General features: G+C 35.6%; 1 protein-coding gene across 5 annotated transcripts in view; it reads left to right on the top strand.

The window, feature by feature from the left end:
- LOC126198697 (phosphatidylinositol phosphatase PTPRQ-like) overlaps nt 1–14,575 on the top strand; it is a 485,978-nt gene that overhangs the window by 64,786 nt on the left and 406,617 nt on the right. For all 5 annotated transcript variants that reach the window (XM_049935195.1, XM_049935196.1, XM_049935193.1 and 2 more), the window contains exon 2: nt 3,649–3,957. In XM_049935195.1, coding sequence (XP_049791152.1) covers nt 3,649–3,957 — 309 coding nt within the window. The remainder of the gene's footprint in view (nt 1–3,648; nt 3,958–14,575) is intronic.

Below are 14,575 nucleotides of genomic sequence, written 5' to 3'. Positions count from 1 at the left end.
ACTGACTTCCTTCTTGCAGAAGAGAGTAGATCATAGCTGAGCACTCACTGCATTAGCTTTGCTACACCTCGCTTCCAGTTCTTTCACTATGTTGCCATCCTGTGAGAATATGCATCCTAAGTACTTGAAACTGTCTACCTGTTCTAACTTTGTTCCTCCTATTTGGCACTCAATCTGTTTATCTCTCTTTCCCACTGCCATTACTTTCGTTTTGGAGATGTTAATCTTTATACCATAGTTCTTACATTTCTGATCTAGCTCTGAAATATTACTTTGCAAACTTTCAATCAAATCTGCCATCACAACTAAGTCATCCGCATATGCGAGATTGCTTATTTTGTGTTCACATATCTTAATCTCACCCAGCCAGTTTATTGTTTTCAACATACGATCCATAAATAATATGAACAACAGTGGAGACAGGTTGCAGCCTTGTCTTACCCCTGAAACTACTCTGAACCATGAACTCAATTTACTGTCAACTCTAACTGCTGCCTGACGATCTATGTAAAGACCTTTAATTGCTTGCAAAAGTTTGCCTCCTATTCCATAATCTCATAGAACAGACAATAACTTCCTTCTAGGAACCTGGTCATATGCCTTTTCTAGATCTATAAAGCATAGATACAATTCCCTGTTTCACTCGTAACACTTCTCCATTATTTGCCGTAAGCTAAAGATCTGATCCTGACAACCTCTAAGAGGCCTAAACCCACACTGATTTTCAACCAATTTGTCCTCAACTAATACTCGCACTTTCCTTTCGACAATACCTGAGAAGATTTTACCCACAACGCTGATTAAAGAGATACCTCTGTAGTTGTTACAATCTTTTCTGTTTCCATGTTTAAAGATTGGTGTGATTACTGCTTTCGTCCAGTCTGATGGAACCTGTCCTGACTCCCATGCCATTTCAATTATCCTGTGTAGCCATTTAAGACCTGACATTCCACTGTATGAGTAAAACTTTACATTTCTATATATTAGTAATTACAATTCCATTAACTAACACCAATAAAATACATGAGTATTCTTAATTCTGAGAGAAAAATTATCATGTCATACTTCTATTAGAGATACAATTTGTTTTTAGTTTGAATAAATGAAAACAGCTGTCTCTTGATGACTAGAAATATTGGAACTTTAATTGTTAATTACTCCATAATTACAATAGCAAAATTATTCCTACCATGTGCCTGAAGTTTGTATTATGTACAAATTGTGATGGTACATCAGGTTTTCATCCAACTTGTTTCCTTCCTTCTGCATATTGGTGAGGCCCAATGGAAACAATGTCAAAACAATAGCTTAAATTAGAGCAAATGACTAATTTGCTGCAAAAGAAAATCTTCAGTGTATTTGAATCCAGATAACCAGAAAAGACAAAATCAAAGCAGCAGTTTAAATTGGTGTAAATTACTGATATTACAGAAATGCCCTCTTTGGGAGAGTGGGGATGAGACTGGAAAATGGATACAGGGTCCCAAAAGGGTTGTGGTTTTTGGTTTTACAGCGGGAAAGTCTGGATTGGTTTTTCAGACTATGGAAAGCTGTGAGTTACATAGGGATGGTGTTGCACTCACTGACAAGGGGTTTAGGAAAAGAAGACAAGGCCATATTAGAAGTGCGGAATTCCTGAGAGATGGAAGGGGAGAAGGGGCATAATTGGAGGGATGTTGTAACTGTTTTAAACAATCTTCTATGTGGGGTTTTGGTTGGATGTTATTAGTGAAGTGCATGGCAAAGAAATGTTTCCACTGCAAAAGAATGAGTAAAGGAAAATAGGTCCTTTACTAGTCCATCAAGGCTGAACTTAGGTTTTGAGCTGAAAGTGAGGTCTTTAGGAAGTACTGAGATATCTTCAGGGGTCAGAGTTTTGGTGGAAAGTTTGACAATAGCATTATGGGAAGGACGTTCAAGAGCAGCATGTTTCATGGAGGATGGAGGAAGTTTCTGGGGATGTGAAAGATGGGTAAAGTCAGCAAGGTGTGATTGGGGAGCTCTTAGGGGTTGATTTTGGGCAGGGGATGGATCAGAGTGATCATAAGACAGCAGTAGCTGGACAGCTTCCTCAGATAGTACTGACAATGTTGTTTCAATTGTTGAAGTACAAAAGTTTCTATTTCAGTTATAGCATTCAGAAACTTGTGATCTCAGAGTAAAAGGATTTTGTGAGAGGAGTAGAGACTGTCATGTATGGTTTGAGGTTGGAATATATTATTATAAAGGATCATATTGGTGAAGGTGAGTGACTGATGGAACTGGAAAAGGTGAAGGTTGTTGCAGCTGGATAGATGACAGCCTGAAATGCCAATTTCAGTGGTAAACCCATTAGGTGGTAGCCCATGTGCCATACAGGATTTCAGAAAGAGGATGTGTGATTGGAGTTTTGGTACAGCAAAGGGGAGTTTTTGGAATTGGTGGAGTAGAAGAAACAGAGATTCATGGTTCGATGGTAAAGAGACAAAAGGAATGATAGAAAAATGTTAAATAAGGTTAAGAATAAGTATGTGAAAACTTGTGATTGAAGTGTTATAACAGAAATAAATGGTAGGTACTATTAGAAAGTTATGTAGGAAGTTAGAAGAAAGGTCAGAAAATGTTTATAGAAGCAGGATGTTGTAGGTGTACTTGTAAACAGACATGTTTCATTGCAAATTGATATGTGTAACAGTAAGTAGTGTTCAGACTGTTTTGGATGACACAGGTACTTAAATTGACAGGATCTAAGCAAACTAACCAAATGCTGGACTTTGTTGCCAAATGTTTGTTTTGAAGTTTAATTCACTGATAGGAGAGTGGAAAATGCAGTCAATCTACAAAGCAGATCCCTTACAAAAACTTGTTTGACCAATCTTAAAATACTGCTCAAGTGTGTAGGACTCATACCAGATAGGACTAACAGGGTATTTTGAATTTATATAAAATAGGGCAAAACAAATGCTCTCGTGTTTGTTTGAGTTGTGACAGTGAGTCACTAAACCACTGAAAATCTGAAGTGATACATGCTTGAAGACAGCCTACTGCAAAGGTGCACTTACATAGTTTATAGAACCCAGACATTTTTTCCCATGCTCTGTAGATAAATAGACTGGGAAGGCATCCTCACATGTGGTATAATAGGAAATACCTGTTCCCACACACTTTACAGTTGTTTGTGCAGTATTGATGTGTACATGCATAGGTGCATTTTTATAACCATTCTTGCCAAAATTTAATTTAGGGAGTCCACTTCATTTGTACTAGTTATTTTAAAATCGCATCTTCAGGTTATGGAATTATTGTATCTGGTAACATATAACATGCAATCAGACCAGTCAGTGCAAGAACTCCAACACAGCATGTTGGCAGAAACTGTCTGCCACCATGCAGCCACATGGTAGGAATGCCAACTTGCTTTCAACCTTAACAGCCTTTCTCTGCATTCACATTTCTCCTCGTTTTGAGCCTATAAGCCTCCAGATGTAATATTTAATATGCATTTCTCAACAGTGCCCCTCTCATTACATATATACTTTTGTTGCTTGTATTGTTGCCATATTTGTAATTAGTCATTGAACATAGTTCTCTGACCATGTTGTCGTGATTAATCATAGTCAATAGAATGTAAAAGCTATCGTTTCATTCCAAGACTGTATTTTGTTTCAGACTCTGTGCAGAATCTTACTGTGTCAGATGTGACATCATCATCTTTTATTGTTTCTTGGGAGCCACCAGTCTATGGGACTGAATCTTTTATTGAAAGATATGTAGTTTACATAAATTGTTCAAATGAAACCTCAGAAGATTCTTGTGAGATGGACTGTTCACTAATTATAGACAGTGTAGATGCAGATCAGACTGTTTATATCTTCCAAAATGCTACACCTTTCACCACATATGAGGTGACAGTCCAACCAGAATCTAATTTAGGAAGTTGGTTGCCAGCTACTACAAGGCTACGTACTGATGAAGACTGTAAGTATATATCACAAATATGGAACATTTTCCTTTTTGTCACAATAAGGTTTGGAGAATTTTTAAACATAATTTTTGAATTTGTTATAAAATAAATATAATAGTGTGGACCATGTGCAAGAAAGAACAGTTAATCAGCACATTCCCTTAAAATGTAAGGCTCATATACAAAAAGGATGAACATGAATTATCAACACAGGAAAATGGCAGAGCAAATAGAATATCAGGAGAAATGCTGCATCTTTGAGAATATCAGCCAGAAATCACTGAAATTGAACTTCTAGATGGATACAAATTAATATTGTACTACTAAGAAATATAAAAGGAAAAGAGGGGTGCCTACACATGATAATCATAACTAACTTCTGTGGTCTATGAATTAGTGAGTACTGTACTCAGCCACTCTCTCTATTTCCTATATTCATTAGGCATTTATGCTGAACTCTGTGGTTGTCAATACAGCTTAGGTATTAACTAGCAAGCTGCATTGTCATTGCACAGGTATCACTAAGGATTTACAGCTGCACAGCTTGTTTGGCGCAGTGGTAAAAAAATAGATACACAAATTTTCCTCAAGCACCCATCTGTCTATTATTGATAACTGTATAAAATCCCTACTGTATTTTCTGGGGTAAGTAGTGTTCATAAATACACAAAAAAATGTTGATGGTAGTAATTTTAGCTATTACTGTAATGACTGCAACCAGGAAGTGATTTAGTTGTTTGATACAATGGCATTATTTTGATCTATTGCTATGATATGAAATGAATCAGTTTAACAGTTATTCTACATTTCCTCACTGAAAATATGCCAACATGTTGACCATTTACAGCACTGTTGTAAGTTTTTATTTTTATTCCATACATATATGCATTGATTTGTACTTACTTACATTCAGGCTCTCTCTCTCTAATGCACACACACACACACACACACACACACACACACACACACACACACACACACACACACACACACACATGAACTGGAACGATGTTTATAGTGCTCATGACATGAATGAAAAATATAACAGATTCATGAACAATGTCAGTAGCATGTTTGAAAACTGTTTTCCTCTAAAAGTTACTCAAATTAAACAGAAGTCTAAATAAAACCATGGATTACACAAGGAATCTAAGACAAAAAGGAAAATGTATCTATTGATCAAGAACAGCTCCAATGCTGATGATTTAGCTAAATACAAGGAATACTGGAAAATATTAAAAAAAGTAATTCAGACATCTAAAAAAATGCACTACGAGAAGAAGATAGCAATGTCAGGGAACAAAATAAAAACAATATGGGATATAGTGAAAGAAGAGACTGGTAGAACCAGAAAGGAACAGGAGCAAATAGCATTAATAGTGGGTGACACATTGGTAACCAATGGGCATAGTGTCGCAAATCTATTTAACAAGTACTTTATATCTGTTACTGATAGAATGGGATTGTCAGCATCAGTAAATAATGCCTTTCAATTTCTGAAACTAGCCTTTACAAATAGCTTCAGGTACATGAATATGTCACTCACTTCACCACAATAAATAACTTCCATAATAAAATCTTTAAAAACAAAGCATTCTAGTGGTTATGATGAAATATCAGCAAAGTTAATTAAGGCATGTTCTTCTGAGTTTAGTACAATTCTAAGTTACTTGTGTAACCAGTCAATTATAACTGGGACATTTCCTAACTGGCTAAAATATGCAGATGTGAAGCCTGTATTCAAGAAAGGGGATAAAGAGATACCATCAAACTACAGACTGATTTCACTTTTGCCAGCATTCTCAAAAATTTTAGAAAAAGTAAAGTACAGGCAGCTTCTCAACCATCTGACCACAAATAATATATTATCAAGAACACAGTTTGGATTTCTGAAGGTTTCTGATATCGAGAATGCTATTTACACCTACAGTGAAAATGTACTTAATTCATTAAATAACAAATCTGTGATTTGTAAAAGGCATTTGATTGTGTGAATCACAACATCCTTTTAAATAAATTAGAATTCTGTGGTGTCACGGGCAGTGCTGCAAAATGGTTCAATATATACTTCGCTGACAGGAAACAAATGGTGTCAGTGCAAGGGACTAGTGAATTAAGTCCTCAGCCATCATCAGAATGGAAAGAAATTACATGTGGTGTCCCACAAGGATACATCTTAGGGCCATTGCTTTTTCTTGTGTACATTAATGACCTCTCATCAGTTACACTGCCAGATGCAGATTTCATTTTGTTTGCAGATGACACAAGTATTGCAATAAATAGTATGTTGAGTGTAGTTCTAGAAAGCTCTGCTAATGATAGTTTCATGGATATTAATAAATGGTTTAAAGCCAACTCACTGACATTAAACTTCGAAAAGACTCACTATATGCAATTCAGAACCTGTAAGAGGTTTCCACCCAGCATATGCATAAAGTATGAGGAAGAGCAGGTAGAAGAAGTTGACAGTCTTAAATTCCTAGGATTACAACTTAATAATAAATTCAGTTGGGAGGAGCACACCACAGAACTGCAGAAATTCCTTAACAAATCTATATTTGCAATTCGAGTGTTAGCAGACATAGGTGACATAAAAATGAAAAAGCTTGCATACTTTGCCTACTTTCATTGCATAATGCCATACGGTATGTATAATAGTTTGGGGTAACTCTTCAAGTCAAAAAGAAGTTTACAGAGTCCTAAAGCGTGTAATACGTGTTATTTGTGGAGTAAATTCATGGACGTCCTGTAGAAACCTCTTCAAAGAACTGGGTATACTAACTACTGTCTCTCAGTATATTTACTCCTTAATGAAATTTGTCCTAAATAATATATCTCTTTTTCCAACAAACAGCTCAGTTCATAAATACACCACCAGGAACAAAAATGATCTGCACAAGGACTTAAATGCACTTATTTTAGTTCAAAAAGGGGTCCACTATTCAGGAACACTCATCTTCAATAATTTGCCAGCAAACATAAAAAATTTAGTTACAAATAAAGATCAGTTTAAAAGGAGCCTGAAAGACTTACTAGTGGCCAACTCCTACTCCATTGACGAATTTTTTAATAGAAACAAATGATGTATTGTATATACTCATACTATTAGTATCGTTATTTCAGCTTTTAAAAAAATAAAAAAAAATTGACATGTTCCACATCCACGAGGATCTCCTCGGCACGGATCTATGGAACGAAAAACTAATCTAATCTACACACACACATACACACACACACACACACACACACACACACACACACCACAATTAGACTGTATTATTACATATTTAGAAATTCTTCTGTGGAGTCATGGGAGTTGCCAAGCAGACATGATTCCAGATTGTGTTTGAAATTAATTTATTATCTTTTTATCATTGAGCAGTTGCTCAGATTTGCAATGGCTGACTTCCACAGTCCTTCCTGTGTTACGATAAGGCTGAGTAAAGGATAGTGTAACTCATTTCTCCTTCTAGTATTATGTTCATGAATGTTGCTCTTGTTTTCAAATTCTGAAAGATTGTAACATATGACTTACAGTTCAGGGACAGGCCATTTTCAGAGGCTCAGTTATTAATTTTCAAGAAAATTTTATTTACAAGTGTTGAAGTTTCTCCATTAGGCTTGACTATAATACTTGCATCATCATCAAAGAGAACTATTTCTGCTTCTTTGATATATGGTGACATATCATTTATATGCAACAAGAATATAAACAGACCCATTATTGATCCCTTTGCTAGATCTAGCTTATAGTAATGATACCACATTCTGAAGATCCTGTTTCATTGTGTACACTTTCTGTGATTCTTTATGTGACATACTGCATACTTTTAGTTAGATATTATGAAAACCAGTATCTAGCAAGATCTCTACCACAATATATGAGATTCTTTAGGACAGTACAATGAACGGTGCAATCAAATAGTTTTGTCGAGTCATAGAAGATACAAGGGTGCCCATATCATCCAGGGCAAGGGTGGTAGGAGTGGGGGTGGGATGGGAGGTGAGGGATGAGGCCACTATCTAGCTATCAGTAAAAGCAAAAATGGCATAGCCGGTTGTCTTTCTTTCAAGAGAATAATTTAAAAGCTGGTATTATTCAGGTTTATAATAGTGCAGGAACTGGTACTTTTTAATGGGTACTAAAAGTCACCATTAATCTTTGAAAATATTGAAAACACTCCATACCCCCAGGTCTTTTCCCACCCTCCCCCCAAAAACTACTGTGTGGATGCTCTTGAGGAGATACATATGGGTCAAACACTCCATACCCCCCGGTCTTGTCCCACCCTCCCCCCAAAAACTACTGTGTGGGTGCTCTTGAGAAGATACATATGGGTCAATAAAATCTTATGTAATCTGATTCATGAACTGAGCAAATAGCATGTTTCATGGATTGACCCTTTTCCAATTCCAAACTCAAACTAAGAATGGTATGAGAGAGATGTGATATGGTTCATGCATATGTAATCTTCTCTAGTATGTTTGAGTGGTAGGTAAGAAGTGAGATTTGTCAGTAGTTATTAACATCTATCTTGCTACCTTTCTTGTAAACATGTCTGACAGTAGCACATTTCAACAGTAGTAGGAAAAGCCTAGATTGATACTCATTGTAAACATGCCCTGTTGAGTTGCAGGAAGACAACAAAATGCAGGTTCACATTATAACTTTTGGCCAAAGCCTTCTTCAGCAAAGAAAACACACATACATCCACACAAGCAAGCACATGTCATGCATCATGACTGCCATCACCAACAGCTCCAACCAGAAACATTTCAGTTTGTCTGGAAATACCCCCTGTAATAGTGATGTATTCTATTGGAACTAGAACAGTGAAATAAGTAATTCTGAATATGCAAAATGCAGGAATAAGGCAAGCTATATTTTAACATCTATTAAACTACATAGAACAGTTAATTGCAGCCCATAGTTAAGGTAATGCATTAGAGTATACAAAGCACTGTCATAGAGGTCCATTACACTCCTTCCAATACACTTTGCCACATACACACTCACAAAATTAACCCCCCTTCCCCTTTGAACAGATATTTCAAATGTCACTTTCACAAGTCAAACCATATTGTCTCACTATTTTCAAAAATTTCTCCTTTTTCAAGGGTTTGGTTAGTATGTCTCTTCTGTGCATAAATACTTCAGTATTCCCTTTCTCTTTGTGATCCCCTATAAAATAGTGCTTTATATTGATGTATTTGGTTCTGGCACTGGTAAATTGTTTCCAGCTATGTTTATGGCTCCCTTGTTGTCACAGATTATCTTGGTGCTTTCCATACTAATATTATGCCCTATATCACAATAGAGTCATGATCCACAGTGCTTCTTGAATTGTGTGTGACAGAGCTATATACTCAGCTTCTGCAGTGCTCAAGGCTACTGATTTCTGTCTTCTACACGACCAAGGTATAAGTCCTCCCATTAATCTAAAACAACATCCAGTAATGGAATGTCTGCTCTCCTACTCACTTCCCCTAGCTGCTTGACTACAGCTCTCAAGCTTTATATTTATCTTTTTACAGTGTCTTAATTTATAGTCTGTTATTTCCTTTAGATATCTAACTATCCATTTAACAGCTCTCCAGTGTTTCTGTCTTGGGCTTTTGCAGAATCTGCTTACAACACTTGTTCAGAAAGCAATATCAGGCTTTCATATTTATGACAAATATAAAAGGCTCCCTACTGCCTCTAAATGTGGTTAATTTTCATGGTGCTACACTTGTTCTTCATTGGTCATTAACTGGGTTCCTGATTCCATAGGTGTAGAAATGGGTTTACAGTCATTCAGGCCAAACAGTTTCAAAATTTTCTTTGTGTGTGACAATTGGTTATGTGTAACTCTTCTGTCTTCTTATTTTTAAAAATCCTCACATCTGAATAATATTTTAACCTCTCCCAAGTCATGCATGTTAATCTTGGTTTTTAACTGTCTTTCAAAATTGTTCATCTGTTCTTCATCTTTAGTTAGAATGAAGAAATCATCCATCCATGCAGCCAGTATTGTGACCTCTTCTTTCTTCTTCTACAACAGAGACCAGGCTCTGCCTTAGATTGTTTCATACCCATCTTTAGCAAGGTTTTCATGAAAACACCCATTCCAGCAATGGCCACTCTGTTTCAGTCCATAAATACTTTTCTTTAATCATCAAATCTTCTCTTTTTCTATACGAGTTTTTCTAGCTTCTTCTGGCGGGATCACACATATTTCTTCATCTAATTTCTCATTTAAGTAAGCTGTTATCACATTCATTTGGTGAAATAGTACTTCTTGTTTTATTGCCAAGGCAAAAAAGGTATCTCAGTGATTCATATTTTACAATTGGTGCAAATATTGCTCCGTAGTCTATCCCTTCTTTTTGTGAACATCCCTTGACTACAAGTCATGCTTTATATTTTGGTGCTGCACTCTCATGATTTTTTACACTAAACACCCACAGTGATGGTAATGGTTTTTTACTTCCTGACATTTCAACCCACTCGAAAGTTTCATTTTGATAAAATGACTCTAATTCTCTTTCCACAACTTCTCGCCATCACTGAGAGTTAGGACCACTCTTCAACTGTTGTAGGTTCATTATTAAAAGATTGGGCTGATACATACATTTCATAATCAGGGTATTCTTTAGATTTAGATACATGAGAAGAACATCTCAAAATATTTTCTTTCTCTTCTTGATCCTCTAGAACTTCATCCTCATAGAATGTATGTATGTATTCATTGCCATCTTCTTCTTCCTCTTCTTCATTTTCTGTTTCTTATCCAGAATTGGTATTTCTTGAACTTGATGATGTTAAAGAAGTGGCTGTACTCTCTTGACTGTACTCTTTCATTTTGTTTTTATCATTCCCAAGGAATACAACAACTCTTCTAGTCAGTATCTCTTTATTCGTAGGATTCATGAGTCAGTACCCTGTGAGTCTTCACAATAGCCTACAAAAATATATTTCATAGACTTTGGGTCCCATTTTCCCATCAATTGTTTCAGGATCTGTACCACAGCTTTGCATTCAAAAACTTTTAACTTACTTAGATTTGGCTTCTTCCCTATCCACACTTTGTACGGGGTTCTATGTTTTACCACTTTGGTAAGCAATCAAATACACAACTGTTGACACAATCTCTGCCCAAAAGCATTACGGTAACCCAGCATCAATCAACATATCAACATACTTCTTGCTTTTTCAAATGTAGTCCTATTTGCTCTCTCTGCTACTTCATTCTTGGCTGGACTGTATCTGGTGATGGTTTGATGGCTAAATCATAACTCCTTCATATGTTTCTTGAATTTTTGATTGGTATACTCTGTCCCATTATCAGATCTCACAGTTTTTAATCTTCTTTTCTATTTCTCTCTCTACCATATTATGAAAGTTCTAAAAAACTATCACTCACTTGATCTTGAGAACTTAGAAAATAAACATAGTTAAATCTAGAACAGTTGTCTATAAAGGTAACAAAACAATGACTTCCTCCTATAGATTCACACTCAATCTATCCACAAACATCTGAAAGATAAATGTAATTTAATGGTAACAGGTTTTGTGAAGCCAGGAGCGCAGTTTTGTGAGGTAAATAAACTAACAAACTCTACTGATGTATCTCACTTAAGTAATTGTGATTTTGTCGTGCTTCTAGGTGGTTCAAACGATATATATAGGAATGAAACAAAAGGGTTTGCAAAAGAAATGAAGGAATGCTTAAACAACCTATTACATACAAATGTACTCGTTGTTAACATTCCTCATCGTTATGATTTGCCTTCCTGGTCCTGTGTCAACCAAGAAATTTGCATTGCAAACAAACTGATATCAGAAGTATGTTCTACATTTCATAACGTAGAGATGATTGATACATACAATTTAGGAAGAAGATATCATACCACTCATGGACTACATTTAAATATGTTAGGAAAAGACCAAATAGTAGAAAAACTCCGAAATCATATCCTGAAGAAATCAGCCCCAAATATCAAGATCGCCAAACAACCACAAATTACAAAATGGTTTAGGCCAAAAACAGAAGATTTGATGGAAGCAGAACTGTGTCAACAACTCAAAACCATCTCTGCTACTGAAAATTGCATGCAAGAAGCCACACAGAAAAATAAAATCTCGGCTAATTTTTTAGGGTAAGTGCTGTGTCAGAAATACCTTTAGAAAAGAAATTAATTAAACCCTTAAACGAAAAGTCACAAAGTTCATCATTTCTTGTATTACACCATAACGTCCAGTCATTCAGAAATAAGATTCAAATGCTGGAAGTGTTACTTCAGTCTCAAATAAATCCAGATGTAATATGTATTACCGAACACTGGCTGTCTAAAGAAGAAATTCAGTCAACCTCTATTCCAAGGTACTCATTAATAAGCTTCTATTGTAGGAATTTCTCCACACATGGTGGTACTGCTATATTTATAAAGGACCAGATAAAATTCAGTGAGGTAGGCCTAAATGAACAGATTGCATTATCTGAAGATAAGGAATTTGAGGTTTCTATGGTTAAGCTGCCTGAACTAAACTATATAATTATAAATGTATACAGAGCACCAAGTAGTAATATTGCAAATTTTATGACCAAATTAGAAGTTCTGCTGAATAGTGTCAGCTCATTAAATATGAGAATAATACTTTGTGGCGATTTTAACATTGATTTATCAAAAAACAGTAATGCTAAACTTGATTTGTTAAACATGACCAAATCCTTTAATATGATCCCCACAATACACTCTCCAACAAGATCAACAGAGCATACTGATTCAATAATTGATCAGATCTTCATAACTGATACTGGTTACAAATTCACTGGCGAAGTACTGAGCATGGGATACAGTGACCATGATGCTCAGCTACTGAGCGTTGACATGGAAAATAGTAAAATCAGCCCCAAAAAAGTATTTCAAAGAAGAAACTTTTCAGATGGCAATATTAGGATTTTTAACTTCCTATTAGCTAAGGAAAATTGGGACAGTGTTTACATGCAAACAACTGTTGATAATATGTTCTTAAGCTTCCATAACACCTTCCTTTATTACTTTAATACAGCATTTCCTTTTGAAACAAAAACTTCAAGCAATCAAAATAGAAAGTCGTGGATAACAAAAGGAATCAAAATTTCTAGTGAGAGAAAAAGATTTCTCCAATATTGCTCCAAAAAATACATAGTCACTGAAGAATTTTCTGACTATTGTAAAACCTACAAAAAAACTTATCTTAGAGTGATTAGACAGGCAAAACTTTTATGGAATGACAATTTCATAAGAAACTCTTCAAACAAAATGAAAGCTATGTGGAAAGTTATTAAAAAAGAAACTTGTAGTTCAACACCTAAAAAGGAAAACATTTCTCTAACACTTAATGACTCTAAGGTCACAGATCCATACACAGTTGTAAACAAGTTCAATGAATATTTCACCTCACTAGCAGAAGATCTCATTCAGGCAAACTGCAAGGTATCGTTCTTCAATTCCACCAATACGTCAAACAGCACTAATGCTACAATGTTTGTTTATGAAACAAACCCTGATGAAATTATGAACATAATAAAATTGTTACGCAATAAAATCTCTAGTGGCTATGATGAAGTACCTGACCTCATATTAAAGGTGTGTGCTCCCCATATAGTAAAGCCATTATCAACCATCTACAACCAATCATTAAAAACTGGCATTTTTCCAGATGCTCTCAAAATAGCTAAAGTCTCACCATTACTAAAGAAAGGTTCCCCTGATTTAGTATCCAATTATAGACCATTATCCATATTAAGCATCTTTTCAAAAATCCTGGAAAAACTTTTTTATGACAGACTTATAAAATTCATAAAAAACCACGCACCAATCAGCATTAAACAACATGGTTTTAGTAAATCTTTATCCACCCAGACAGCAATTTTTGAACTGTTGGACCACATACTGAAATCAATTGACCAACATAATATAGCTGCAGGTATCTTCTTAGATCTCTCTAAAGCCTTTGACGTACTAGATCATAAAATACTGCTTGCTAAATTGGAAAGAAGAGGAATAAGAGGTGTGGCTCACAAGTGGCTATGCTCTTACCTACAAAACCGCAGACAGAAGGTATCACTTCAATACGATATTAATGTACAGAATAAAATAAATAACACAGTTTTCCTCTCGGAGGAAAGAACAATAAGATATGGTGTTCCCCAGGGTTCTGTTCTAGGGCCATTACTTTTCCTCATTTACATAGATGATCTTGTTGAACGTATGAGCCCACAAAAAACTATCCTGTTTGCTGATGATACAAGCATAGTGTTGACTGGATCTAACCCTGAATCCCTTCAGACAATATCTGATAACTCTATGGAAAAACTTTCTGAGTGGTTTAACAAAAATGGCCTATTTTTGTATTTTAAACATAGCTGCGCTACAGCAACAGTTCCACGTCATAAGAATAAATAACAGCCAACCAGTTGCGAAAGATAAAGTAATCTTTACCTAGGTTTCAATAGTTATAAAACTATCTTCTTCAGAAGATGGCCTGGAGACAATGAACATCATTAGTATCTTAAAGGTATAAACGTGAGTCAAGAATAAAATGTAACATATATTAGGAGAGTCTTGTATTATAACATGTGAGAAGAACTGCTGATACTTACA

Source organism: Schistocerca nitens, chromosome 8 (genome assembly GCF_023898315.1).
Source record: "Schistocerca nitens isolate TAMUIC-IGC-003100 chromosome 8, iqSchNite1.1, whole genome shotgun sequence".
Lineage (NCBI taxonomy): Eukaryota > Metazoa > Arthropoda > Insecta > Orthoptera > Acrididae > Schistocerca > Schistocerca nitens.
This window is presented reverse-complemented; position numbering and strand designations above follow the sequence as displayed.